This window comes from Muscardinus avellanarius (genome assembly GCF_963383645.1).
Source record: "Muscardinus avellanarius genome assembly, chromosome: 1".
Taxonomy (NCBI): domain Eukaryota; kingdom Metazoa; phylum Chordata; class Mammalia; order Rodentia; family Gliridae; genus Muscardinus; species Muscardinus avellanarius.
The window spans coordinates 177,621,562-177,647,774 of record NC_137786.1 but is presented as its reverse complement, the minus strand read 5'-3'; the positions used below and the strand labels follow the sequence as shown (position 1 = coordinate 177,647,774).

The window sequence follows — 26,213 nt, the reverse complement described above, 5'->3', positions numbered from 1 at the left end:
GTGGCACGGGCCTAAAACCTCAGCTACTCGGTAGGCTAAGGCAGGGGGATTGCATGTTGGAGGCCAGCCTAGGCAATTTAGGGAGACCCTGCCGTGGTGGCGCACTCTTGTAATCCCAGCATTCGGGAGGCAGAAATGATCGTGGTTCTCGGACAGTGGACAGCCTCAGCTACTTAGTGAGGCCCTTCGCAATTTAGTGAGTCCCTCTTTCAAAAATAAAGATACTAAAACATAGGGAGGAGGGTGTAGCTCGGAGGTACAACGCCCCTGGGTTCCATCCTCAGTACCGGGCCACAGAGGATGAAAGGGACCTAACAGGATGAAAGGGTCCTTAGCAAGTGACGCCCAGGACCAGATCAACTCTGCAGACTCCGCAGATTGGGGCAGAGGAGCCCAAGGGTGGTTCAGTGTGAAGCAGGAGAAACAACCTACAATTTTCCTGCCAGGAGGGTGGAGCAACCGCAGGTAGGAGTGTAGGCTTGGCGGTGGGAAATCGAGGGCGTTCCCGTCTAACCTCTTATTGTGTGTGAGGCCTAAGGAGGGGCAGAGCGCTTAGTGAAGGTTTGAAAAAAAAAAAAAAAAACTAAGGGAAACTTCGGAAAGAACTAAAGGGCACAGGCGTCTTCCTAAAGCTCGGGTGATAGGGGTGGATGCGGCTTTTATCTGTCCAGGGCTCCAGGGTTGGGAGAATCGGCCAGTAGAGAGCGCAAGAGCCACGTAACCCGGAGCACCCGGGAAGAAGGGGCGGGCGCAGGGCCGCCGGGACCGCGGGGGCGTGGCATCTGGGAAGGGGGCGGGGCCTGGACCCGGAGGCGGGGCTTCCAGAGCGGCTGGGGGGTTGGAGCGACAGTCCAGACTGGACCCGCCGCGGGGAGGCGGGACGGGCGGGCTCGGCGAGGGCGGGGAGCGGCTGGCGCTCGGGGGCCGCCCCGCCCGCGGCGCCCGTCCCGCCCCTTTCCCAGCCAGGAGAGTTTCTGCGTGTACCTGGGTATCCGTGTGTACCAAGTTTGTGGGTCCGAGGTTGCCATGTTGGAGCCCCTCGGGCAGGAGGCGTTCTCGCGCGCGGGCGCTGAGCCGCGATGGGCACGAGGGCGCCCGGACCCCGAGGGCCTCCTCCGGAGGTGTCCCAGCATCTCGCTTCTCCTCCGGCCCCTCCCCGGCGCCCTCCCCCGCCCGCTCCAGCCGCGCGCTCCGGAGCCCACCCCCTCTTTGGGCGCGAGGCCCCGCCCCCCGCCCCCTTTCCGGAGCCACAAAGTTTATTTGCAACAAAAGGGAGCGAGGAGCTCGCAGGCCGGAGGGAGGGAGCGGGAGCCGGGGCGGGAGCGCGAGGGGAGGCCGCCGGGCGCCGCGATGCCCCCGAGCGCTCCGGCCGCGGCCGGGGTGCAGCCCGGGGGTCGCCGCTGAGGCGAGAGGAGCCGTCCGGGATGGAGCCGCAGCCGCCCGCGGCCGCCGAGACTTGACCCCGGGCGGAGAGACCTCTGCCGGCCCCGCGCCCTCCCGGCCCGCGCGCGCGGCGCAGGACCCAGGCCCGGCCGCGGCCCCTGCGCCCCCGGGAGCCGGCGCGGGGGGGTTGGCCGCGGCCGCGAGGCCGGCCCCCCCGGACGGAGCGCCGCCGCCATGGCGGACGGGGCGCCGCGGCCCCCGCTTTTCCGCAGCGTCTCGTTCAAGCTGCTGGAGCGCTGGAGCGGCGGCCCCGGGCCGCGCGAGGAGGCGCCGGGCGCGCCCGGGCTGCGGCGCCGCGCCTCGTGCCGCCCGGCCGCCGCGGGCCAGCCCTCCCGGCGCGTGTCCAAGCTGGCGTCGGGGCCCCCGGCCGGCCCCGCGCAGCCGCGCCCGCTCCGCAGCCTCTCGCCGTCCGTGCGCCAGCTCTCCCGGCGCTTCGACGGCCCGCGCGCCGACGGCGAGCCCGCGGGCGCCCCCGAGCGGGCCGCCTCCCCGGGGGCGGCGGAGGAGGCGGCGGAGGGCGCGGCGCGCGGGGCCTGGCCCAGCGTCACCGAGATGCGCAAGCTCTTCGGCGGCCCCCGGCGGCCCCCGGGGGTGCCCGGCCCCGACGGCGCGGCGTGGGAGCCCCGGCAGCCGCCGCCGCCCCCTCCGCGGACGTGCTTCCCCCTGGCCGGCCTGCGTGCCGCGCGGCCGCTGCCCGGGCCGGGGGTCGAGGGGAGGCGGCGGCGGCAGCAGCAGCAGCAGGAGCGGGCGCTACGTCCGGCGGATGGTTTACATTCTTGGCATAGCTTCTCCCAACCGCAGGCCGGGGCCCGGGCCTCCTGCTCCTCCTCCTCCTCCATCGCCTCGTCCTATCCTGTCAGCCGCCGCCGGGCTGCCAGCTCCAGCGAGGAGGAAGAGGAGGGCCCGGCGCCGCAGCCTGGGGCGCAGAGCCCGGCCTACAGCGGCGGCCGCTCCTCGGGCAGTGACGAGGACCCAGACGGCGAGGCCGGCCACCGCTGGAGGCCCGAGCTCAGGCCTGCGAGCGCCCCGTTGGATCAGGACTGCGGGCCGGACAGTGATGGGTTAAATCTGGGCAGCATGGACTCAGCGGGGGGCCTCGGGAGCCCGGAACCTCCCACATCTCCAAGAGCCCCCAACGAGGAAGGCCCCCAGGAGTGGGGTGCTGGCTCCCACCACCGCGCCTCGGGTCCTCAGGAGGGCTTGCGGCCTGTGTCCGACACTGTGGGAGGAGCTTTTCGTGTGGCCAAGGTGAGCTTTCCCGCCTACCTGGCCAGCCCCACGGGCTCTCGCGGTAGTAGCCGCTATTCCAGCACCGAGACGCTCAAGGATGACGACCTGTGGTCCACCCGGGGTTCTGGGAGCTGGGGCATGTACCGTTCCCCTAGCTTTGGAGCTGGGGAAGGTCTTATCCTTCGACCCCAGGTTCGAGCCCGCACCAAGGGACCTGTGGGCGCCACCAGAGCGTTGAGGGATGGAGGACTGGAGCTGGACAAAAGCCGACAGAGAAAGTCTCTGTCGAATCCAGACATTGCCTCAGAGACTCTGACACTGCTCAGTTTCCTGCGCTCAGACCTTTCTGAGCTGAGGGTCCGAAAGCCCAGTGGGGGCCCCGGGGGCAGCCCTCTGGATGGCAGAGACTCCCCATCAGCAGGTGGTCCAGAGGAGCAACTTGAGCCCATGCCCTCCCAAGCCCCAGTGTCGCCTGGCACCCGCCCCACCCTCAAGGACCTAACAGCCACCCTGCGAAGGGCAAAGTCATTTACCTGCTCCGAGAAGCCGGGGGCCCGTCGAATGAGCCGCACCAGTGTCCTGAAGCCCAGCTCCTCGGAGCTCCTGCTGGCAGGCTCTGGCGCCGAGGAGGACCCACTGCCACTTGTGGTCCAGGACCAGTATGTGCAGGAGGCCCGTCAGGTTTTTGAGAAGATCCAGCGGATGGGTGCCCAGCAGGACGATGGAAGTGATGTCCCCCCTAGAAGCCCAGACTGGACAAGGGACGTGACCCAAGGCCAGCGGTCCCAAGAGGAACTCTCAGGCCCTGAGTCCAGCCTGACAGATGAGGGCATTGGGGCAGACCCTGAGCCTCCTGGTGCGGCCTTTTGTGGCATGGGTACTGCTGGAGTCTGGAGACCCCTTTCCTCGTCCTCAGCGCAGGCGAATCATCATGGCCCAGGGACTGAGGACACTCTGGGTGGGTGGGCCCTGGTGTCTCCTGAAACCCCTCCCACACCAGGTGCCCTCCGCAGGAGGCGCAAAGTCCCACCCTCAGGTCCAGGCGGGACTGAACTGAGCAATGGAGAGGCAAGTGAGGCCTACAGGTCCCTGAGTGATCCGATTCCGCAGCGCCACCGGGCTGCCACCTCCGAGGAACCCTCTGGCTTCTCTGTGGACAGCAACCTGCTGGGTTCACTGAGCTCCAAGGCAGGGTTTCCAGCCACCCCAGCTGTGGACGAGGGCTTGACCAGTGGCCACAGTGACTGGTCTGTGGGCAGTGAAGAGAGCAAGGGCTATCAGGAGGTCATTCAGAGCATCGTCCAGGGGCCTGGTGCTTTGGGGCGTGTTGGGGAAGACAGGGTTGCCGGCAAGACCCCCAAGAAGAAGTCTTTGAGTGACCCCAGCCGCCGTGGGGAGCTGTCTGGGCCTGGATTTGAGGGTCCTGGAGGGGAACCCATCCGGGAAGTGGAGCCCACCCTACCACCATCCAACAGTGAACCCATCCTTGCAGAGCAGCGGGCAGAGCCCGAAGACCCTGGGACTGCCAGGGGCCGCGCACAGTCCGAGAGGGCCCTGCCTGAGGCCCTGCCTGCTGCCTCCACCGCCCACCGCAGCTTCCACCTTGATCCTAAACTGACTGATGTTCTGTCCCCTCGCCTCATCCGCCGAGGCTCTAAGAAGCGCCCAGCCCGGAGCAGTCACCAGGAGCTTCGGAGAGAGGAGGGCAGTCGGGACCAGACTGGCAGCCCCTGTCGGGCCCGGCCCTCATCCAAACACGTTCGCCATGCCAGCGTGCCTGCCACCTTCACACCTATTACGGTGCCAGAGCCTCCCGCTTCTCTTGGCCCCCCTGTGGCTGTGCCAGAGCCCGTGGGCCTCTCTGCCCGAGCCCACCCCACATTGCAGGCGCCATCGCTCGAGAATGTCACCAGGCAGTATATGCTGACCCTCCACTCTGGTGAGGTCCCTGCTCCAGTGTCTGTGGACCTGCCCTGCCTAACTCCAGTCGCACCGCCCTCTGCTGAGGCCAAGCCCTCTGAGGCCACCCGGGCCCCAGAGGAGCCGGCCCCAGCCAGCAAGTGCTGCAGCAAGCCACAGGTGGTAAGTCCTTTTGTAGGGGGCTTTGGGAGGGCCACAGAGGGCAGGGGCTCAGCAGCCTTGTGCATGCACTCCTAGGCAGGAGCCCAGGCCCAAGGTGCATATCTGGTCCTGGAAGTACCCAGGCAATTTTAAGAGTGTTAATAAACACGGGGCTCTTGTCTACTCAGGCCCTGAAGAGGCTCCAGGCTTCTGCGACACTCATGTCAAAGGTCCTTGTCTGCTCCAAGTTCTGTTGATAATTACAAAGGTTCTTATTGAGTTCTGTGGGTGCTTCTCAGGGACTGTTTCTCAAAATGCCAGTGTGGCACTTTGTTGTAAACACACGGAAGGTGTGAGGGTGATGGCACCCATCACAGGCTCTGTCCTTTCTCTGAGCCTCGTTGGCCAGACCCTTTGTGGGATGTTTGGGCTCGGGGGTCCACGGTTGACATGCATTTACCTTTGCTTGCATGGCTTTCCTGTGGCAAGTCAGAATGTAAACCTGTTCTCGGCCTGGGAGAATTGGGGAGGTGTGAGGTCTTACTTTATACAGTGGTGGAGAGGGCCCAGAGCTCTAAGTCTAGCCCTGTCCTAGTTGTGACATTGACCTTTCTCACCACTTAACCTCTGCATCTGTAAAACTGGGTCCGGAGAAACATGGACAGGGTGGTGCCTCTGTTTCCATCCAGTTGTGCAGGTTTGGAGGAAGATTGTGGTTTTGAAGTCCTGAATTCTGCCAGATCCTCCTCCTTTGATTTGAAGGGCTGCTAGAGAAGGTGGAAGCAGGGAGTCTTTTGCCAAGGCAGCAAAGGCTCTTTGGAGAGGACGGAGTGGGTCTGGCCCCACAGGCAGAGCTGCCTCCGTGGGTCAGGTTGGGGACCCTGGTTTCCCATCCCGCCTTGCTTGCATTTGTTCCCTACCCACCCCTGTTCTGGTGACTCTGAGCTGTGTCCCCCGCTGGCCAGGCCCCATGGCTTCAGCCTTCTCTGGGTTTTGTGCTATGGGTTCAGAGCAGTGAGGCTGCACATGCCCTTGTATCTGGGTTGGAAGCTAGATCTGAGGCTCTGGGGTTCTAGGCTGAGCTCGGGGTGGCCCGTGATTATTTCAAGTGCTGCCTTCCATCACTCCCACTGTGCCCCTAACTGAGAAGCCTGGAAACACTAAACCCTGGACTGATTTGGTCACTCCTGTCCTCCTCAGCTCTCATGGCCCCTCTGAACTCCATTTCCTTTGTTTCTTTCTTCTCCATTTTTCCCTGGGCCTGGCTCTGCTGTTCCTCATGGAGCCAGCCGTGGAGTCAGCAGGCAGGGAGCAGGGAAAGAGGAAATTTTGGACCCATCTTTCTGTTAGGTTATGAGAGCTCAGATTCCCTCATCCCAGTGCTTGGTCTGTCTTTTGGAAGATGGGGGAGGGCAGGGCAGGGGCAGCTCTCCCTTCCTCTCCCTTCCCAGCTTCCTTTCCCGTGGGGAGCCCTGCTCTGGGAGCCCTGAGATGTGCTGGGGGAGGGATCAGGCCCTGGGGAGCCGCTGCTGAGTGTCGGGGGTGCCTTGAAGGAGGGGCGCTGAGACCAGGGAGGAGGTGGGAGTTTCTGCAGAACTGGTTCCTGCCCCACCTTCCTGCACCTCCCCCACCCCCTGGGGGCTGCGAGGTCGGACGACCTGCCATCACACAGGCTTCTCCCTGCCCCAGTGGAGGCTTTCTCTGGCCTCCAGGCTCATGGCCACTCAGTCCTCCCACTGTCCTAGGCCTTGTTTAATGTCCCCTCTTACCCTTTAGGGCAAGAACCGGTGAGTCTATAATTAGAAGAGCAGGGATGGAGGCTCTGTTGCAGATCCCTGTGTGGCCTGGGACCTGTCACATCCCTACTCTAAGACTCGCTTTCCCCTTCTGTAAAGTGGGGCTGTGGTCTTACCCAGCAGGCTCTCAGAGGGGAATCGGGTGTATTCATCTCATCCCTGGGGGCAGGAGAGGGAAAAGCAGGCTCCCCTGCCCAGCTGCTCCTCAATGACCAGGCTTGCCTGTACTCCCCGATTAGTGACCGAGCACAGGCCTCCATGTACCCTGGTGGACTTCACTAGACTCAGAAGATATTCACCATCCCATGCTTCCCCACCCCCTCATAAAGCCTGGAAGTTCTCCCATCTGCTAGCCTGAATCCGTCCTGCTGTCCCTTTCCTTCTGGCTCCAAGAAGATGGGGAGCAGCTGTCTATCCCTCCTGCTGGCCTCCCCTGAGGAGACAATGTTCCCTTGTGGAGGGCCTGGGGCTCCAGTCACGCTCCCTGCTTCGTGGGTGGAAATGGCATGGTGTGGGTTGCAGAATAAGGAAGGATGAGAGATATCATGTTTTGCTTTGGGGACAGAGCCAGTGTGATCCCAGTCAGGGTGGCAGGAGAGGAGTGGCGACCAGGGGATAAAACATGACCTCAGGCTGTGGGGAGACCCTCACACCCAGGTGCTCCCAGCCCAGAGCCACCCTTGGTGGGGTGTTACCCGTATTAAGGGGAGGCAGGAGGCCAGGGTACCAGGCCTGCCCAGTCCTGACTCACTCTGGACTTGGACAGTCATCTCTGGGTTCCAGTTTTCCCATCTGTACAGTGGGAGATGAGACTTTAAGGATCTGTAGGAAGGACTCAGCCTGCAGGGTGATCCAGGGAAAGGGGAGGAGTCAGATGTGTGGCTGGAAAGAAAGGCAGCTCTCTGCCATAGCTGTGAGGACAGAGGGCCACAGAGTGAGGGGCAGCTCGTGGGCCATCTAGTCTCTGGACACCTTCTCAGGATGTGCTGTTTGGGCCTCCCTGCCCCACCCCCTCGCCCCCTGATGTCTTCCACCTAGGTCCACAATAGCTGGGTGATCGCTGACCCTTCAAACCCAGGCTTTGCCTGTCTTGGCCTTGGAATGCAGCATCTTGTAATTCCCCTCTGCCTTCAGGTACCTGATGCCCAGTGACACATGTAACATCTGCAGCCCAGAAACAGGAAGTGACTTTTTTCTCTCAGATCATAGGTGGATTGGAAAAGCAGTAATAGTGGCCATCGTTTATTAACTTCCTACTGTATTCCAGACACCGACTTTCATTCTTCTAGTGTGAAAGTTTGGGTAGAGGTATTCCACCGCCAGCCCTTCTGAGTTTATATTTTGAAACAGGGTCTTGCTAATTTTCCTGTCTCAGCCTCCCGAATACTGGGATCACAGGTGTGCACCACCAGGCCTGGCAGAGCTTGGATATTTTACTGTGAGGATTTTGCCTTACCAGATATTGGAGTCATTCTTATTCTAGCATATCATTTTTTTATTTTTTGTGTGGTACTGGGGATGGAACCCAGGGACATTCTACCTCTGAGCCCTAATTTTTATTCTTTATTTTGAAACAGAGTCTCACTAAGTTGTGGAGGGCCTCACTAAGTAGCTGAGGCTGGCAGTGAACCCAGATCCTCCTGTTTCAGCCTCCCAAATGCTATTACAAGTGTGCACCATCACGCCCGGCTTATCCTAGCATATCGTTTTAAGATGAAGGAATTGAAGGGGTCCCCATTTCCCAGTGAGATTGGCCTGCCATCTGAGAAGGGGGTGCAAGTTAAGGGGCAGTTGGGGACATCACCTGGACATTCCTCAACAGCCTAAATACTTTTCGTCTTGATTGTTTAATTCACCAGGACCTACCTGGTAGGAAGAATTTTGAGACCCAGAAAGGGAGAATGTTAGATCTAAGGTCACACAGCAAGGCTGAGCAGCAGAGCTAGGCCCAGGCATCAGAACCTGGCCTGTTCCTGCACTCCCCCCAGCTTACCCAGCCAGCCGGGCAGCATCTCTTGGCATCCCCTTTGTCTCGCTGCCTCCCCCTTGGCAAGGAACCCGCAGGGGTGCTGGTTCTCTCCTTCCCCTCCTTGGCTCTTTGCTGTAATTTTTCCATGGAAACTGGTTCTGGGGGGAGGGGATGAAGCAATTAGGACATTTGGAATTCTGAGTGGTACCAAGTAGCTATAATTAAATGTCTTGTCACCCAGCAGGAGGAGGGTTGGAGGGGGATGACAGGCAGAAGGGCTGTCCCTTTCCTTTGTTTATTCCCTGAATCCCCCTCCTTCCCAAAGGCCCTGCTGTTGTGGGGAGTTCTGTTCAGGAATGAGTCCACCCAGCAAGGAAGGGTTGGAGGAGGGACCAGAGTTGAGTGTGACATTTTCCAGCCCCTGGTTTCTGGGACCGGCTGGTCTTGTCTCCAGCCCCCACTCCCCAGCATAGGATTTGCCCCTCCTGCTTCCCTTCTCCCCATCTGTGATCTCTCTGGCTACACTTGCTGTGGCAGTGGGGCGGAGACACCCCCAGGCCGCCTGGGAGCTGAGACTAGAGTTGAGAATCTAGAAGCAGGCTTAGGATGGTAGCATGGGGACCGTCAGAGGACGCTTCTCCAAAGAGACTCTGCCTGCGCTTGGCCTTGAAAGCTGGGAGAGGGAGGAGCACCAGCCAGGGCAGGGAGAGAAGGGGCTGGCTTTGCGGCTTGAGCTTTTGTTTCAGAAACTTGGGCGGTCCTTGATAGGTAATGTATTCATCGCTAGAACAAATACTTCTGAGCACCTGGCTAGGCGGCCACTCTTCTAGGCCTGGGGATACAGCAGCTAGCAAAACAGACAGCTTTCAGCTAGTGAGGGCACCAAGACCCTGTTGGTCACAGAACAGAAAGGCTAAGGAGAAAAATAGAGCAGGATAAAGGAGTTGCCAATGACCTCATGGGGTGCTATTTTAAAGCTAGGGGGGTAGAAAGGCCCATTTGAGAAGAGGACTCCGGAGTAGAAGCTTGGAGGAAGAAAGGGGGCAAGGCAGGGGGCATCTAGAGGAAGAGCATTGTGGGTAGAGAGGTGCAGCAAGTGCAAAGGCCCAGAAATGTTTGAGGGACTAACCCCAGGGCAGAGTGTGTAGGGTGGAGCAGCAGGAGGTCAGAGGTCAGAGAGGGTGAGGTGAGCTAGGCCAGGAAGAGCTAAGCCTGCCAGTAGGGGGACTTCATACCTACTGGAGGTGGGAGAGGCAGGCACTTTTGAGGATTCTAAGGACTGGGACCCTGAGTCTAGTGCTCAGGCTGATGAGCAGGGTACACTGCAAGGACCAAGTTGGTGTAATCTGGGCCAGTCGATGATGGTTTGGGTCAGGGCACCAGACAGGCAGACTGACACCGAAAGGACTGAAGGGCTGGATCACCAGCACTCAGGGTGAACACAGAGCTGCTCCGCTCTGGCGCTGGACAGTGTGTGAAGGTCGCTTACAGCGGGGAGGGAGAGTAGCAAAGATCCCAGAGCGGACTGGGACCTATATAGTCTTGGCTCAAAGGCAGAGAGAGCAGGGTCACCGCAGGCCTCAGTAAGGCAGGCCACAGGGCCATGCATATCCCACCCGTGTTTCCTCTGCATCTACCATGACACCTGTCTAACTCCAGGTTTCAGTTCTCTGGGGACAGGGAGCTCATGCCACCCAAGGTGACCTGTCCCTCCACCTGACCCACAGCTAGGTGGATGCTGCCTGGCTCTACCACTCCGGTGGTAGACTCAGAGCCTGCAGAGGTTGGCCCATGGCCTGCGACTGGTGTATAAGCTCCGGCCCAGGTATCCTTTGGCCCCACAGAGTTCCCACCGAGCAGAATTGGCAGAGATGGCGTGGCAGGGCGGGGGCCAGGGGAGCCCGTTTCCCAGAAAGGCTGCAGCCCTGGCGAACTTATTGGGAAATGTGCCCAGGCAGCCTGGCGCCTTGCTGGCAGGTCCCGAAATGGGGGCTCCGGGTTCCCTGGGAGGCAGGAGCTTATTGAAGCTGATGCCCCACAAGGGAGTTGGTCTCTGCATACCCTCCTTCTGCTTCTTAGCCCCCAGGACTAAGAAGGGTAGATAGAGGCAGAGGCATTTTAGGGTAGATAGAGACAGAGGGGAAAGTGCCAAGCTGCTGAGCTCTGATCAGTGAGTGGGCCCCAACCCATGATACAGAAGCCTGGGCCCCCAACCAGGCTACCCAAGCCCCCAGAGGGGTTTCCAGGGTTTGCTAGGTACGGTGTGGTAGGTAGAGCACAGAGAGGTCTGTGCTAGGAGTCAGGAGACCTGGGATCCAGCCTAGCCTCTTTCTCAGCTGTGAGGCTGAGAGCTGTTCCTTCGCTTCTCAGAGCCTCGCATTCCTCCCTGCTCTGGGCCCAGGATCAAACCTGCTCCCAGGGCTGCTGGCCAGGCAGCAGCCTTCCTGAGCAGAATCTCCACCTGTGGACCTACTTGCTCACAGGCTGGGCCTCAGGGAGCCCACTCAGAGTGCTGCCGTCCCTGTCCCCAGGGGTCTTCCTGCTCAAGGCTGCTGTGCTAAGCTCAGCAGTTGCTGGGGCTGGCTGTGAACCTACGATCCTCCTGTCTCAGCTTCCCAAGTACTGAAGATTATAGGTGTGCACCACCACATCCAGCTGTTACTGTACTTTAGATGTATAGCATTTTCAGCTCTCTTGATAGGATCCTCCTGACTCTCTTCCTAAGGGCCCTCATGATCACACTGGCCCACCTGGATAATCTTTTTCTTCTTCTTTTTTTTTTTTTTTTGTTGTTGTTGGTGGTGGTACTGGGATTTCTGGAAGCCCTTCTACCTCCGAGCTACACTCCCAGACCTATTTTATACATTTTATTTGGAAACAGGGTCTCTTAAGCCAGTGTGACTGGCTTCGAACCTGCACAATCCTCCTGTCTCCGCCTCCCTCCCAAGCACGGGGATTACAAGCGTGCGCCACCACACTCGGCCTGGATAATCTTAAAGGATAATCTTTATCCTTAAAATTAAGAATATCATTATTGATATTTGCAAAGCCCCCTTTGCCATGCAAGATAACACACCATTTAACAAGATCTTTATAGGTTCTAGGGATGAGGACATGGACATCTTTGGGGGACTCTTGTCTGCCTACCACATGGGTAGGTAAGGGACCAGGTTGTTGGCTTCTGAGTTTCAGAGCCCCCTGTGGGTTCTGGCCCCAGGACAAAGCCTGTGCCCACTGCATTGATCCCAATTCATTTTGTCATCCATTCATTTGGTAGTCAATCTTGACTACTTGAAGGCCAGTGGGGACGCATAGGGAGCTTAGACATCTCCCCTGTTTGCCAGGAGCTGTTGTCCAGGGTTCTCACCCCCTGATGTGGGTGAGGTTCAGAGGGAGGCTGATTCTAGGCTGGTGGGGTAGGGACAGAAGTGCCCATTGGATCCCTTGAGAATGGGCCTGGCTTCCAGATATAGCTCCAGGAAGGGCAGTTGGCAAGAAAGTTCAGTGCTTGGTGAGCAGGGAAGGGGGCATCTGGGGAGGGGGCAGAGTCACATATGTCTGCCAGGCCATCCCATTCCAAGGGCAGAACAGGGACCACAGAGAAGATGGAAAGGAGCATCCCTCCCCATGCGCTGGAGCTCCATGTTGGGATTGTCAACCCTGGAGCTTCCAAGGAGATGGCCTGTGGAAGGACCCAAGACGAGCACTTTCAGACTCCCCTAGTCTGTAAAACGAGAACAGTGACCCCTCACTCCACAAAGTTAAGTGAGATCATGTGGCATCTTAGTTCCTTGCTTCAGAACGGAGATGCTAAGATGTGATTCTAAGAGTCTTAATTTCTTCCAACTATGAAGCAGAGGACAAAGTTCTAGACTGAAGGGCAGGGTCAGTGGCTCAGTACCCTGGGCCTTTGGAAATGGGGAGGATGAGGAGGGACCGTCACAGGGAGCCACACGCCCACTGTTGGGCTTTTCTCTCCAGCTTTCCCTCTGCTTTGTTACTACCAGCCCCAGCCTAGGACTTGTCTGGGATGTCTCGTTCCAGGTCTGGAGTCAAATCCCCAGACCCTAGGAGGTGGGGCTCAATCCCTCTGCTGAGCCCGGAGCCCCTCTGCAGCACAGTCACAGGGTCTGTGTCCATGGCAGGCCAGAATCTCTGAGTGTCTGGCTGGGTAACATTAAACAAGTCATTGGATCTCAGTTCTGAGCCTCAGTTTGCTGAGGGGTTGTGAGGCAGCAAGATAATGCTCATAGAGCCCTCTACCCAGGGTCTAGACAGCTCTCAGGAATGCCACCACTTAGTGTGGGCCTCTGAGATCGTCACGCCCAGAGTGAGTCTAGCATCCTGTAGTTTTAAGATGCAGGATTATTTTTTGGTACTGGGGATTGAGCCCAGGTGCATTCTACCTGTGTGCTATACCCCTAGTGCTCTTTGCTTTTTCTTTTTGTTTTTAATTTATTTTTTGTGCTGGGTGTTGAACCCAGGGGCATTTACCTCTGAGCTACATACCCAGCCCTATATTATTTTGAAACAGGGTTTCATTAAGTTGTGGAGAGCCTCACTAAGTAGCTGAGGCTGGCCTGTGATCCTCCTGTCTCAGCCTCCCAAGTACTAGGATTACAAATGTGCACTACCATGCCCAGCCTGCTTCTTGTTTGGAAACAGGGTTTCTCTAGGTTGCCGAGAGTCTCGCTAAGTTGCTGAAACTAGCTTCAAAGCTGCAATGCTCTTGTCTCAGCCTTCCAAGTACTAAGAATACAGGTTCTCAAGATGCAGGATTCTGAGTTCTTTTACAAGGGTGCAGACCTCTTTGCTTGGTTTTGTTTGTGATTTGAGATTGTTGCTTCTGGATTCTGGCATCCTTTGTCCTGAGAGTCTGGGGTCGGGAGCAGCAGAGGCCAGGCAGGTTCTGTGCCAGGGCTGGGAGGGAAGGAGGGGGCAAATGCAAGGTTGGTGTCTGTTTCCTGTTTATTGGTTCCCAGGGGGTGAGCAGGCCCTGCTCCCCAGAGCTGTAGAGCAGGAGTGGAGGAGGCCGCGCTCTGGCCGCCAGCCAGCCCCACAGCCAGGCCTCCTGGGACTGCTGAGACCCCACTCCCCACCCCCTGGACAAACACTCAGTCCTTTCCCAGGACAGGGCACTGGAGGTTACAGAGCAGATGTGGAAGAGGAGTGAGGGAATGGGAAGGAGCCCCTCCCTGCCTCCCAGTAAAAGTCTGGCACGATCCATCTTTCTTGGCTGCTCTGTCACTAAGGTGCCTCTTGGATTCTCACTGTCCCCTCTGTCTCTCCCTGACTCTGTCTCTGGGGCCGGCCTAGTGGTGAGACCTCAAACCTCTTGGCAGCCTGGGAGGACTGGAAGAGGAGAAGGGCCATGGCCATCAGTGCCGGGACAGCCCACCTGGAAAGAGCCTTAGACACAAGCCATGTATTCAGAGCACCCTCACCTCTGCGTTATCAAGTCGGGGAAACAGAGGTCCAGCCAGGGGAGTGGTCTCTTGAAGGTCCTACAATAGTGGACCAGATCCAACAATCGTCCCATGTCCTTCTCCATGGCTCCAGTCCCACACTTGGACAGTGGACAGAGGGGACACTGAGAGTTCTTGAGGAGAAGTGATTTGGTTCACCCGGCATTTGGTCTGAGCCAGGGCAGGAAAGGGAGGCTGCTGTGTGTGTCAATACCAGGAGAGGCTGTGTGTGCAGAAGCTAGATCAAGGGCCTCAAAGCTGAATGAAAGGACCTGGGCAGTGAGAGTCAGGGAGGTTGAGGAGCTGAGGAGAGCAGAGCCAGCCTAGGCATCCTCTGAGCCGGGCCTGTCATCCCAGTACTGGGAGGCAGAGATAGGAGGATTGTAAATTTGAGTGAGGGCAGCCTCAGCAACACAGTGAGACTTTCAGCAACCTGCTGAGATCCTGTTTCCACAAAAGAAATAAAAAGGGCTGGGGGTACAGCTCAGAGGTAGACTGCCCCTGAGTTCCATCCTCAATACCACCCCCTGAAAAAGAGATCCTCTGGTGTGTAATGATGGTTGTACTGGAGGGAACAGGGAGGTGAGAAGCATAAGTTTAGGGGAGCAGATGATGTGGGGGTGGCCGTAAAAGGGACTGGCCTGGGGATTTGAATGTAGATTCAAGAGCCCTGTCAGAAGCTGGGGTGGGGAGCGGGCACTTCCTTATTTCAGTTAGAGCATGTGGCAGTGGGATAGGATACAGGGTCTGAGTCATGCCCCTGCCCCCGGGCAGACCTTTCCTCTGCATTCTGAAAGGGTGAGGGGCCTCTGAACCTCGTGTACCCCCCTTCGTCTAACTTCAGTTCCCCTTCCTGAGCTGAAGCACCCTGCCTGCCTGCCTGTCAAGGGGGTCCTCTGGTAACAGCCAAGCTGCCCCCCACCCCATCCAACACTGGTGCTTTGGGGAGAGGCCTGATGGCAGGGAGTGTGTGCTGGTGGCAGAAGAAGGCTGTGTAGCCATATTGCTTCTGACCCAAGACAAGTCTCTGCCTCAGTTTACCTATATGTGAAGTAGAATTCCCAGATGTGGCTCTGTAATCTGCAGGCTGTCAGGAGCTGGGGCTAGGGTCTGGGAGACAGACCTGCAGGCAGCCTTATTAGCAGGGCCCACAGTGGGTCACTGAGTCCCGACCCTCGTGAGACCAGGGCTGTAGGGACACAGGAGTAACTCAGATGTGGAGCCTGACCTGAGACTCAGTTTCCCCATCAGATGCTTAATCCCCTCTAGCTCTGCTGCCCTGGGCTCCTCCTCTCCCCTCCTGCCTGGACCTGCCACTTCCAGGCTTCTCCCCAAGGCCAGCGGGGGCGTTGCCTGGGGCGGGTGAGGAATTTCCGAGGGAATGGCTAAATTCAGCCCCAGCTAAAAATAGTTCAGGCCTGGCCCCAAAACTGGAGGAGGAGGAGGAGGAGGAGGAGGAGGAGGAGGAGGAGGAGGAGGAGGAGGAGGAGGAGGCCGCGGCAGCCGCAGCAGCAGCGATGGCCAACCAGCATTAATCCCTGCCTCATCACCTGGGCCAGGCCTGTCTCCTCCAGGACTCCCACTTCTTTCTTCTCCCTCACCCCAGGCCTTCCTCTCTTTAGGGGTTCCTTGCCTTCTCCTCCTCCTCCCCTCCTCTGTCCTCTTCCCTGTTGTCATCCTTGGGTCTTATGCCCTCTGACTCTTTTGACCCTCTGTCCTCCTGCCTCCCTCCCTCCACAGAGACAGCCTAAGGGCCCTGACCAGGAAGGGGCCTTCCAGGGGCACAGTGAGTGGGCCTCCTCTCTCCTTAGTGAGGAACAGCCCTGGAAGGCTAGGCTCCAGGACGTTGAGATGTGGGTGGGAGCCCCTGGTCACCCTGCGACCCAGTGCTTGGCGCTGGTCAGTGGCCACACCCTTGAGTTCCTGACACTTTGGGGGAACTTAAGTATACATTATTTTTGTAGTACTGGGGATTGAGCCCAGGGGTATTCTACCTCTGAGCTATACACCAAGCCCTGTTTTTTTTTAATCCTTTATTTTGAAACAGGGTCTCGCTAGATTGCGGAGAACCTGTGCTCCCCCTATCTCAGCCTCCCAAGTACTGGGATTACAAGCGTGTGCCACCACGCCCAGCCACAGTATACGTTTAAATAAATAATGTGCAGAGGCAGGAGGAACAGAGCACAGCTGCCCGAGGCTGCTCTGAGCTCCCCATCACCCACACTCAGCCTGTGTTGGCTCTGCCCTGCCCAGGCAGGTGGGAGTTGGCATGTGGGCAGAGAAAGGCCCTGTCCTGGGTGTTTGATGACTGGGGGTGGGGTGGGAACAGACATTGAGGCCCAGAGAGGGAGCCCAGGAGAGAGGTGGTATTAGAAGCCAGGTTGGGAGCCGGGCATGGTGATGCACGCTTGTAATCTCAGCATTCGGGAGGCTGAGACAAGAGGATCTGGGTTTGTGGACAGCCTCAGCTACTTAGTGAGGCCCTTTGCAACAGTGAGACCCTGTTTTAAAATAAAGAATCAAAAATAGGGCTGGAGGTGTAACTTGGAGGTAGAATGCCCCTGGGTTTCATCCCTAGTACTGGGAAAAAAAAAAAAAAAAAAAAAAAAAGGAAGCCAGGCTAGTCTCCCAGATGGGAGGAGTGAATTTCATCTAATACAGAGAGATCAGGACGGACGAAGTGGGTGGAGAACTTTGAAGATGAGGTCCATAGTACCTAACTGTGGGCTGTCAAGGGGTGGATTGTCACAAGTGATGACAGCAACTTTGTAAAGCCTTCCTGGGGCCCAAGCGTAGATTTGAGCATTTTCCTGTGTTAACTCAATCCTACAACAACCTTGGAGTGGGAAGGTCCTGTCACACCTGTGATGGCAGGTGACGGGCCTGGAGCACAGTGCTGTGTAGTAGTGTGTGAGGGTTTAGGAAGCACGTACATGGCAGAGCTGGAGTTTAACCCCAGACAGCCCAGCTCCATCGCTGGTGGAGGTCCTCCAGGCCTTCTGAACTGCCTGGGGCGGTGACACAGGAGACACAGAAATCCACGGTTAGCCTTAGAAACTAGCACTTAATAACCCCAGTACTTGGGAGGCTGAGACAGGAGGATGACAGGTTTGCGGCCAGCCTCAGCTACTTAGTGAGGCCCTCTACAACTTAGTGAGACCCTGTTTCAAAATAAAGAATATAAAAGAGGGTTGGGGGTGTAGCTCAGAGGTACAATCCCCTGGGTTCAATCCCCAGTACTGCCCCCGAAAAAAAGAAAGAAAGAAAAGAAAAGAAACCAGCACCTAGTAGTTGGCCAGTAAATATTAGTTGAATGGCTCCACTATATTGGCGGGCCCTTGGAGAGGAAGAGGAGCAACAGGCTGGCAGGAGGAATGAGTGTTTCTCATCTCTAAACACCCAGGGACCCTGCTCTTGGTGCTGAGATGGGTCCTGGACTCCCTGCTGGTGGAGAGGTTGGGAAGGTGCGGATATGGGCCAGGGGAGGAGGGAGGCGGGCTGGGGTGCTGGCGCAGTCCTGCTTGCAGTATCTGGAAAGCAGATCTCTTGGGCCATGGCCGGCGTGACTCAAATGAAGACAAAAAACCTTCCATATTTGGACAAAGAGCCCAGAGAGGCCCAGACCCATAGCCAGCCCAGGCCGACTCCCCCAGCCCCGGCCTCCTGCCCTCTCTCCCTCTGGGCCCCTCACCCTAAGCCCCATCTCACAAGTTTAACTGTTGGGCCCCAGGCAGCACTGTGGCCCCCCTGCTATCAGTCATAGGCTACCTTCTATGTGAACAGGCTCGGGCTGTGGGTGCTGAGGGAGACACAGTGTTGGGCCTGTATGGGGAGCCGGAGATACATAAAGGAGCCCCAACAGGGCCCATAGGCTGGAGGGCAGGCACACACCCAAACCAACCATTCCCACGCTATGGGGTTCGTTGACCGTAGACCCCACCCATCACAAAGTGGGCAGAGCTGGAGGCACACATGTATAAACATGCACACACGCACACACATTCTCACACTCCTTTTAATCCCCATCAGATTTTTATACCCACAGAAATATCTGTGCAGGTACCAGCAGTGAGGACCAGCCTGGAACCTCCACTAGGGCAAGCTTTCATGGCAGCAAAGTTGGAGAAGGTCGGGTCAACCAGGTGTCAACTGAAGTAGGTAATGTAGGTAGGCACTATCAGCCTGGGAGATGTGAACAGGGGATGTGTCTGCACAAAACCCCTGAGTGCCTGATGCGTATACCAGAACCAGGGAAGCGTGAGAGCCTCAGCCCACCTCCACCTGGCAGGGGGACCTCCTTCCCGTGGAGAAAGCCCAGCAGTTTGAGGATGGGGAGCTCGCCATTGGTGGATAGACAGAGCGCTGACCACACAGCTGTGCCTCACTCTTTTTTTTTTTTTTTTTTTTTTGGTGGTACTGGGGTTCCTGGAAACCCTTCTACCTCCGGGCTACATTCCCAGACCTATTTTATACTTTTTTTTTTTTTTTTTTTTTTGAAACAGAGCCTCGTAAGCCAGTGTGGCTGGCTTTGAACCTGCACCATCCTCCTTTCTTCGCCTCCCAAGCGCAGGCATGTGCCTCACTCTTCTAATTGGCCCCGGTGATTAATCTGGGATAAGCTTTACTGGTGGGCCTGGGGACTACAGGGAAACCTGTGCCATTGTGCCTATAGGGGGAGGTTTAGTGTGGGGCTACAGGATGAACAAGGAACAAGGGGTTCCTACCCCAGGGAACCCATCTGAAAACCTGGGGTCTCAGGAGGCCAAAGAAGGTGAGGGCAGGGGAGACTCAGCTGGGGCAGTGGCTGGGCCCTCGAAGGATCAGGGAAGCCTGGGCAGGCCGAATGAGGCCAGGGTTCTCTGGGCAGGGGGCCATGAAGGCCAAGGCCTGTGATGGAGAAGCCCTGGTGTGGCCAGGGTGCTGCGAAAGCTCTTGTTTCTGGACAGTCACAGGCCCTGGGGAGTCATAAAGGCCAGGCTTGAATATCTGGAATTGATCCCAGGGCAGTCATTTTTAAGCTTTCAATAATAATGGAACCTATTCTTTAGCAGAATCTTGACACAGAACTGCAAGACAGGCCAGCCTGGTTGATTTAAGCAAGGGTGGGGTGTGCCTGCCAAGGACCATGTCTCCCCCATGCACTTCCCTGGACCCCGCCACCCTGCCTAGGGCTCCATCAGAACATGCCTGTTGGGGTGGAGAGAAGTCCTGATGGAAAGACAGGCCTCCTCTTCAGTGTCTCCACAGGCTCAGTTTAGCCAGCTGGGTACCCTGGGCCAAGGACAACTTATCAGGGAGATGGAAGACCCTGTCTGTCTTGACCACAGCCTGAAAAGATAAGGCCTCCTGAGGGAGAGGAGCTGGCCCCCAGCCCACTCCCAGAACCTGTAGCCTGTCTTGGCCCAGCTCATTGACACTGATGGAGAATTGGGTGGTGGCACATTCTGTAGGGGCCCAGGAATCCTGGCTCCTCTAGGGTGAGGTGATTTAGGTTAGAATCAGGAAGGGCTCCCCCAAGTTGAGAAGAGGGAGCGCAAGCCCTGAAGCTGGCAGGCCCCTCTGGACCAGCCTGCCCACTCTGTCTTACAGCTTGGGCACTCTTAACCACAGGGTGCTGAACATGTAAATAGGGGAGGTGCAAAGGTCCAGAGGCACAAAAGGGACAGGCTGAGCTACTGTGGCCGGAACAGGAGATGCAGCCAGAGCCAGATGGGGTGGGGAAATTTGACTCTGGTCGGTCAGCAAGGGCCAGGTCACCCAGGGTGAGAGGGTCAGCCTAAGTGTGTGGACTTGATCCTGCACTCGGCCGCTTGGTGTGATGGTTAGAGCAGACCAAAGCCAGCAGGCTCAGGTCCACATCCTGCCCTTCCTCTTCGCTATGTGACCACAAGTGCCTGCCTGGCTGCTCTGTGGTTCAGTGTGTGCCCCTGCACAATGTCGCACCTGTTTTCAGCTGTTATGAGGAGTAAATGTGACCGTGTAGCTGGGATGGACTTTTCGAGCCACTGGGGACCGGTAAAAGCCACGAAGCAAATTGAAAGGGGAGGGAGACTGGTGGCCTTGCCTGGCCAAGGAAGGGCAGGCATGGAGGGAAGCGGACAGGGTCACTGACCGTGGTTCAGAGAGTCATCCTCGGTAGGAGGATGAGCCGAATTCCCTGAGGAAGGCCTGAGATTTCCTCCAAGCAGCTTGGCCATAGAAAGGAGTTCAGGGGCTTTGCAAAGGGGCATGGCACCCAGAGCTTTGACTCTGCTGGGGTCTCACCCATAGACATCCTCGCCCTGCTGTAAAGTTGCCCCTTATGGACTCCAAGCCAGAGAGTCCATCTGTGTTCCTGGCCAGGCCAACTGGGCCAATAGAGGCAGGACTGCCCGGACTACCTGGTGATCCTTCATCCAGTGTGGGGTTCATTTCTACACTCTGGCCAGCCCAAGGCCCAGCTCTGAGGTGGTTTAACCTAAGGTAGGGATGGGGGTTTGGCTCAAATAAGAAAATGGACAGTTCTCTGCAGAAAGGGCCAGAGCCAAGCATCTCCTGTGAGACGGGAACTGTCCAAGAGGGACCAGTAAGGAAACTGAAGGACACAGCAAGGATAAAGGCCCCATACTCTGGTCCCACTCTTCCTTCCATGCGGGATGCATTCTATGGAAGCTACCTTGGGACCTGGGCTTGTGTGTAGGCTGAGAACACAGGTCCCTGGCCAGTGACACCCGGGGATTATCAAGGGCTGGGACAGAGAAGGATGAGAGGCCCAGAGACTGCTCACAGTAGAGACACGGGCTGAGACAGGGAGGTTGAAGATTCGAGCAACTTTGTAAGAAGGGCTCCAGTGTAGCTCAGAGGTAGAGTGCATCTGAGTTCAATCCCCAGCAACCCCCCCCCAAATAATCAAAAAGGATAAAGTCTCCCTCCCACCCAGCTGCTTGTACCTTCCTCTCCTGTCCCACCCCAGGACTAGGTTTTTGTGACTTTTCTATTTGAAATACCAGCAAGTACATCATCTGTCCCCTGCTTTCTACGCAGGGTGCTCTTTACAGTTAGTGATCAAGGGCTGATCTCACCCTCCCAGTATTTTGAGGGCTTTTTTTTTTTTTTTTTTTTTGGTGGTACTGGGGTTCCTGGAAGCCCTTCTACCTCCGGGCTACACTCCCAGACCTATTTTTTATACTTTTTTATTTGGAAACAGGGTCTCATAAGCCAGCGCGCGCGGCTGGCTTCGAACCTGCGCGATCCTCCTGTCTATGCCTCCCAAGCGCGGGGATTACAAGCGTGCGCCACCACGCCCGGCTGTTTTTGTTTTTTTGATACTACATTTCACTGTGTGATTACCAAACTCTATACAACCACATAGAAAGGCTATCTAGATTTCTGGTCTTTTGCTGTCATTGTGTGAGGTCACTTCGTAGGAGTGGGATTGCTGAGGCACAGGGTGTGTATGATTTGTGTTTTGTTGCAAGAGAGGTTTTCCCATAACCACACCAATTCAGACTGTTGGATAATTCCTTAGTCTGAAAGGTGCAAAATGACATCCCTGTGCATTTTACTTATTTATCTTGTGGTACTGGAGATTGAATCTAGGAGTATTCTATGTCCAAGCTACACCCCCAGTCCTATTTTGTTTTTTATTCTGAAACAAGGTCTCACTTACAGAGGACCTGATTAAGTTGCTGAGGCTGTCCACAAACCTGCAATCCTCCAATCTCAGCCTTCCTAGTACTTGGATTATAGGCATCTACCGAGCCTGACTCTGTGTGTATTTTAATTTGCATTTATCTCATACTGAGTAATACTGAGCAGGTTTTCCTGTGCCCAAGAGACACTGGATTCCCTTGTGGATGAGTGGTTCAAACCCTTTGTCCATTTTTCCTTCTGGTTGTTGACCTTTGTTTTAATACATTTCTAGGAGCCCTAGGAAAGGGCTTTAGGAAGCTAGTTAATTCTAACATTAGGAAAGTTAGTTCTTGTCTGGGTTAAGCGTTGCAGCTATCTTTTCCTGATTTGTCACTTGATGTTTTTACTTTATTTGCAGTGTGCTTTTGCTATGCCGAAGGTTTTATTTTTATATGGTCTAATTTATCAAGCTGTTATTTTATGGCTGCTGGATTTGGAGTCATAGTTAGAAAGCCTTTCCCACTCTAAGGTTGTGAAGCAATTCTCCCATGATTTTGCTCTGGTATTTTGTTTTCTTTTACATTTAAGGCTTTGATCTATTTGGACTCATCCTGGTGTGTAGCGTGAGTTACAGCTCCGACTCTGCCCCCCGCCCCCATGGGTGGTGATTTTAACTGAGGACCAAGTTGGTCACCATTGTAGTCTACTTCTGGCGTGGGTGTGAAGGTCAGTGAGGGTCAGGGACAGAGAGACGAGGAGAAGTAGCTGTGGTGACGTTAGAGCTAATGGCGTTTGGAGGCAGGGGCACGGGCTGCTCACACAGTGTTCCCGTATTCTTTGTGCTGTATGACTTTGGACAAGTCCCTCGAGTGTCATAACTAGAAAGGGCCCTAGATATTACCCTGACCCCAGGGCTGACCATGAGGGAGGAGGCTGTCCCAAATTGGGACCACAGAAGATGGCTATGGCTCTGGTATCAGCTCAGGCTTGGCCAAGTAGATGGAAGGCTGGCAGTTGAGCTCACTGTGCTCCAGGAGTGGGGAGCCAGAGAGGGGTGGATACCCATTTAAAAATACCCACTGCCGCCTGGCACCACAGGCAGGGTCGGGCAGGCTCTCTGCCAGCCCTCCAGATAAAGGAATGCAGTGGGTGATGGGTGGGCACACCATCTGCTGTCTCAGGACTGTGGGCCCAGCCAGCCATTCTTAGCTGTCCCCTTCTAACTATGAGCAGGCACTCTGTCCTCTCCTTTGGAGATACCGGAGGCTAGAGTGGACAGACCACACCCCCAGGATCTAATCCTGGCACTGCCCTGGACTTGCCCCATCTTCAGGTGAGTCCTGAGATCCTTATCCATCAAAGGGAGTGGCAGGTCTTGCCTTGGCTGTCTCCCCCACCCTGTCCACTAGGATGGGAAAGGGATATCTTTTTTGCGTATGTACAGGTGATTGAACCCAGGAGCATTCTACTTCTGAGCCACACCCCTAGACCTTTTTTTAAATTTATTTTAAAACAGGGTCTCTCTAGGTTGTTGAGGGCCTCTAAGTTGCTGAGGCTGGCTTCGAACCTGTAATCCTCTTGTCTCAGCCTCCCAAGTACTGGGATTATAGGTGTACATCACCACACCTGGGTGGGAAAGGGACATCTTGAGGTCCATGCCTCTTCCTTCTTTATAGAGGGGGAAACTGAGGCCATGGAGGGGCCCTGGACCCCTGCCCTGCCTAGCTCTTCTTGACTTTCCTGGGCTCCTGGACCCCTGCCCTGCCCCCAGCATGGCCCATACCAGCTCCCCACCCCCACTCCTGGGCCCCAGTGGTCAAATTCCAGGGCTGCCATTACCATGGCAACAGCCAGCTCACTGAGCCCCTCCTCTAGGGTTCTCCACCAGGCTGTTGTCCAGGGAGGAGGCCAAGAGGGCCTCCTGCCCCTGGGGGACTGTGGAGCTGGGGGGGGGGGGAGTAGGTCAGACCCAGCTGGTTTCTCATTTGTTTTCCAAAGGAGAAAAAGGAGAAAGGCACAAAGTACTGCCAGCAAATGCTGCTCTGTTATCGCAGAGTGGGAGGGGAGGAGTGGTCACTTGGGCTCTGGACCAGAGAAACACCCAGAAAGCCATCTCCAGCCTCTCGCCTGGAGATCACCCAACACAGGGATCTGAGACCCTAGTATTTCAGAATGAAGGTGGAGGACGATCCTTCCAAGGTCACAGCCATCCAATGCCAGGCCACCCAGAGACTGAGGAATCCAGGGGTTTTCTCCTAGGCAACCGAGGCATAGTGTGAGGTGCTCCCATCCGAGCAGGTGAGCTCCTCAGCCCTGAGGTATGCAAGCAGAGGCTGCTGGGAATGCCGCCCTGGGAGGGGCTGGTTCAGTCCACCTCCCAGATGACCCGCCTTCTCAGATTCTCTTAGAATCTTATTCCTCACATAATTACACACTCATATTCATGGCACCCAATATTTATTGAACATTCCCTTTGTCCCAAGCACTGTCCCTTACATTCTCTGCTTTATAGGTGAGGAGACTGAGGCACAATGTGGGCTTCCTGGTGGCTGGCCAGCCCTTAGTAGAAAGTGGTCCATGCCTTTTTTTTACCCCCAAGGCCACTGTCCCCTGTTTTTTTTTTTTTTTTTTTTTTTTTTTTTTTTTGCGGGTCTAGGGATGGAACCCAGGGGCATTTGACCTCCGAGCTACACTCCCTGCCCTATTTTTTATTCTTTATTTTGAAACCAGGTCTCACTGAGTTGCAGAGGGCCTCACTAAGTAGCTGAGGCTGTCCGCGAACCTGATCCTCCAGTCTCAGCCTCCCAAATGCTGGGATTACAAGCCTGCGCCACCACGCCCGGCTAAGCTACAGCTAAGGCTCCCTGTCCCCTGTTAAACATTCTAGTGTCTTTGTGTGTGTGTGGGTACTGGGGATGGAACCTAGGGGCTTTCTACCTCCAGGCTACACTCTCAGACCTATTTTATATTTTATTTGAAAACAAGGTCTCACTAAGTAGCTGAGGCTGGCTTCGAACCCTCAGGATCCTCCTATCTCAGTCTCTCAAATGCTGGGATTCCAAGCGTGCACCACCACACCCGGCTTGGTGTCTTGTGGTCTGTGTGTTTCTTGCTTCTGTCTTTTTTTTTTTTGGTGGTACTGGGGGTGGAACCCAGAAGCTTTCTACCTCCGGGCTATACTTCCAGATCCATTTTATATTTTATTTGGAAACAGGGTCTCACTAAGTAGCTGAGAGCCTCACTAAGTAGCTGAGGCTGGCTTTGAACCTGTGTGATCCTCCTGTCTCAGCCTCCCAAGCGCAGGGATTACAAGCGTGCGCCACCACGCCCAGCTGCTTCTGTCATTTGATACTGTACCTGAGTCTTTCTCCATAGTATTTCAGAGATCCCCATAAGTGTCATGATGCGTGGGCCCTCTCTGTGGTTGGACATTGGAAACAGTCAGTGTGGGCTGACTCCCTGCCCTGGCCGCCTGGGCGCTCTCAGGGTTGCTCCTGGCAGAGAAGCGGCTCTTCTGGCTCTGTGGAGAGATGCTGCTATCCAGACTACTCTTCCACCTGGGGCTGCCCGGGGGCAGGAATCCTGTCTGTTTGGAAGACATTAAGCAAGTACTTCACTTCTGCAGAGTCCCGTCACCCTCTTCTGTAGAGCAGTGTAATAACAGGGCCTGCCCAGGAGCTTATTTTGAGGTTAAAATAAACACCTCTGAAGCGCTTAGTAAGCAGACAGAGGGATCCCTCAATAGTTGCAGCTACTATTTTTAGGCTTCTGATCTTTTCCTGTCCCCAGGCTTGGTGAGGTTAAGTGATTTGCCCACAGCCCCAGCCCATCAGTGGCAGAGCAGGGATTAGAGCCTTGGCTTCCCCACGGGGTGGCAGTGCAAGTGCTTTGTAACTCTAAGGCACTGGGTGGCTGGGCAGTGGCACTTGTTGTCAGTGATCATGATTGCAAGAAGTGTCAGGCTTTAGCTTCAGAAACAAAAAATAAAGAGGTGGGTCTCTGCTGTCAGGATGGCTTCTTGGAGGTGGTGAGTGGCCTTGGTGCCAGAGTGAAGCCTCTGCCTGGCTCAGACTGACCTTTAGCTTTAAATTTTATATGCTGTGTGTGCATACACACACACACACACACACACACACACACACACACGTGACTGTCCAGCATTAGGGCTGGTCACCAATTGTGGATAAAGCACAGTAAGGCCTAGAAGCACAGTTACCACTAGTCAGCCGGAGGCAGATACTGTGTCTGCCAGTGTAGCCCAGGCCAAGAGACAGCCCCTGAGGCTGGGGTGGAGTGATCTTTGAGCTGGGCCTGGCCATTGCCCCTGGGCATGGAGACTACCCTGGCCTGGCCTGGGTGATGGGAGGGAGCCTCCCTGGGCTCTGCGTGGAGTTAGAATCACTAGGACCAGGGCTGGAGTGACTGACTGATGGCTAGAACTTGTTCCCTTCCAGGAGTGTCCTCCTGGAATAGGGTGGGGAAGGGAGGTGAGGCCACCACCCATTAGCTGGTTGACCCAGTTATGGCCCAGCTGACTGCCTGCCACCCTGAGATTGTGAGACATTTTCCTCTCTGGGCCTCAGTGCCCATGTGTCTCATGGGAAGAATGTCTCCTTCCCTGCCTCTCTCCTTTAAGGG

At 56.2% G+C, this 26,213-nt stretch overlaps 1 protein-coding gene across 1 annotated transcript in view; it reads left to right on the top strand.

Annotated features, from left to right (window-relative positions):
* Positions 1-1,617: 1,617 nt before the first annotated feature.
* Positions 1,618-26,213, top strand: part of ARHGEF17 (Rho guanine nucleotide exchange factor 17) — a gene marked incomplete at both ends in the record, with an annotated part of 65,772 nt that continues 41,176 nt past the window's right edge. The window contains one exon of the mRNA XM_080700157.1: positions 1,618-4,755. Coding sequence (XP_080556283.1) covers positions 1,618-4,755 — 3,138 coding nt within the window. The remainder of the gene's footprint in view (positions 4,756-26,213) is intronic.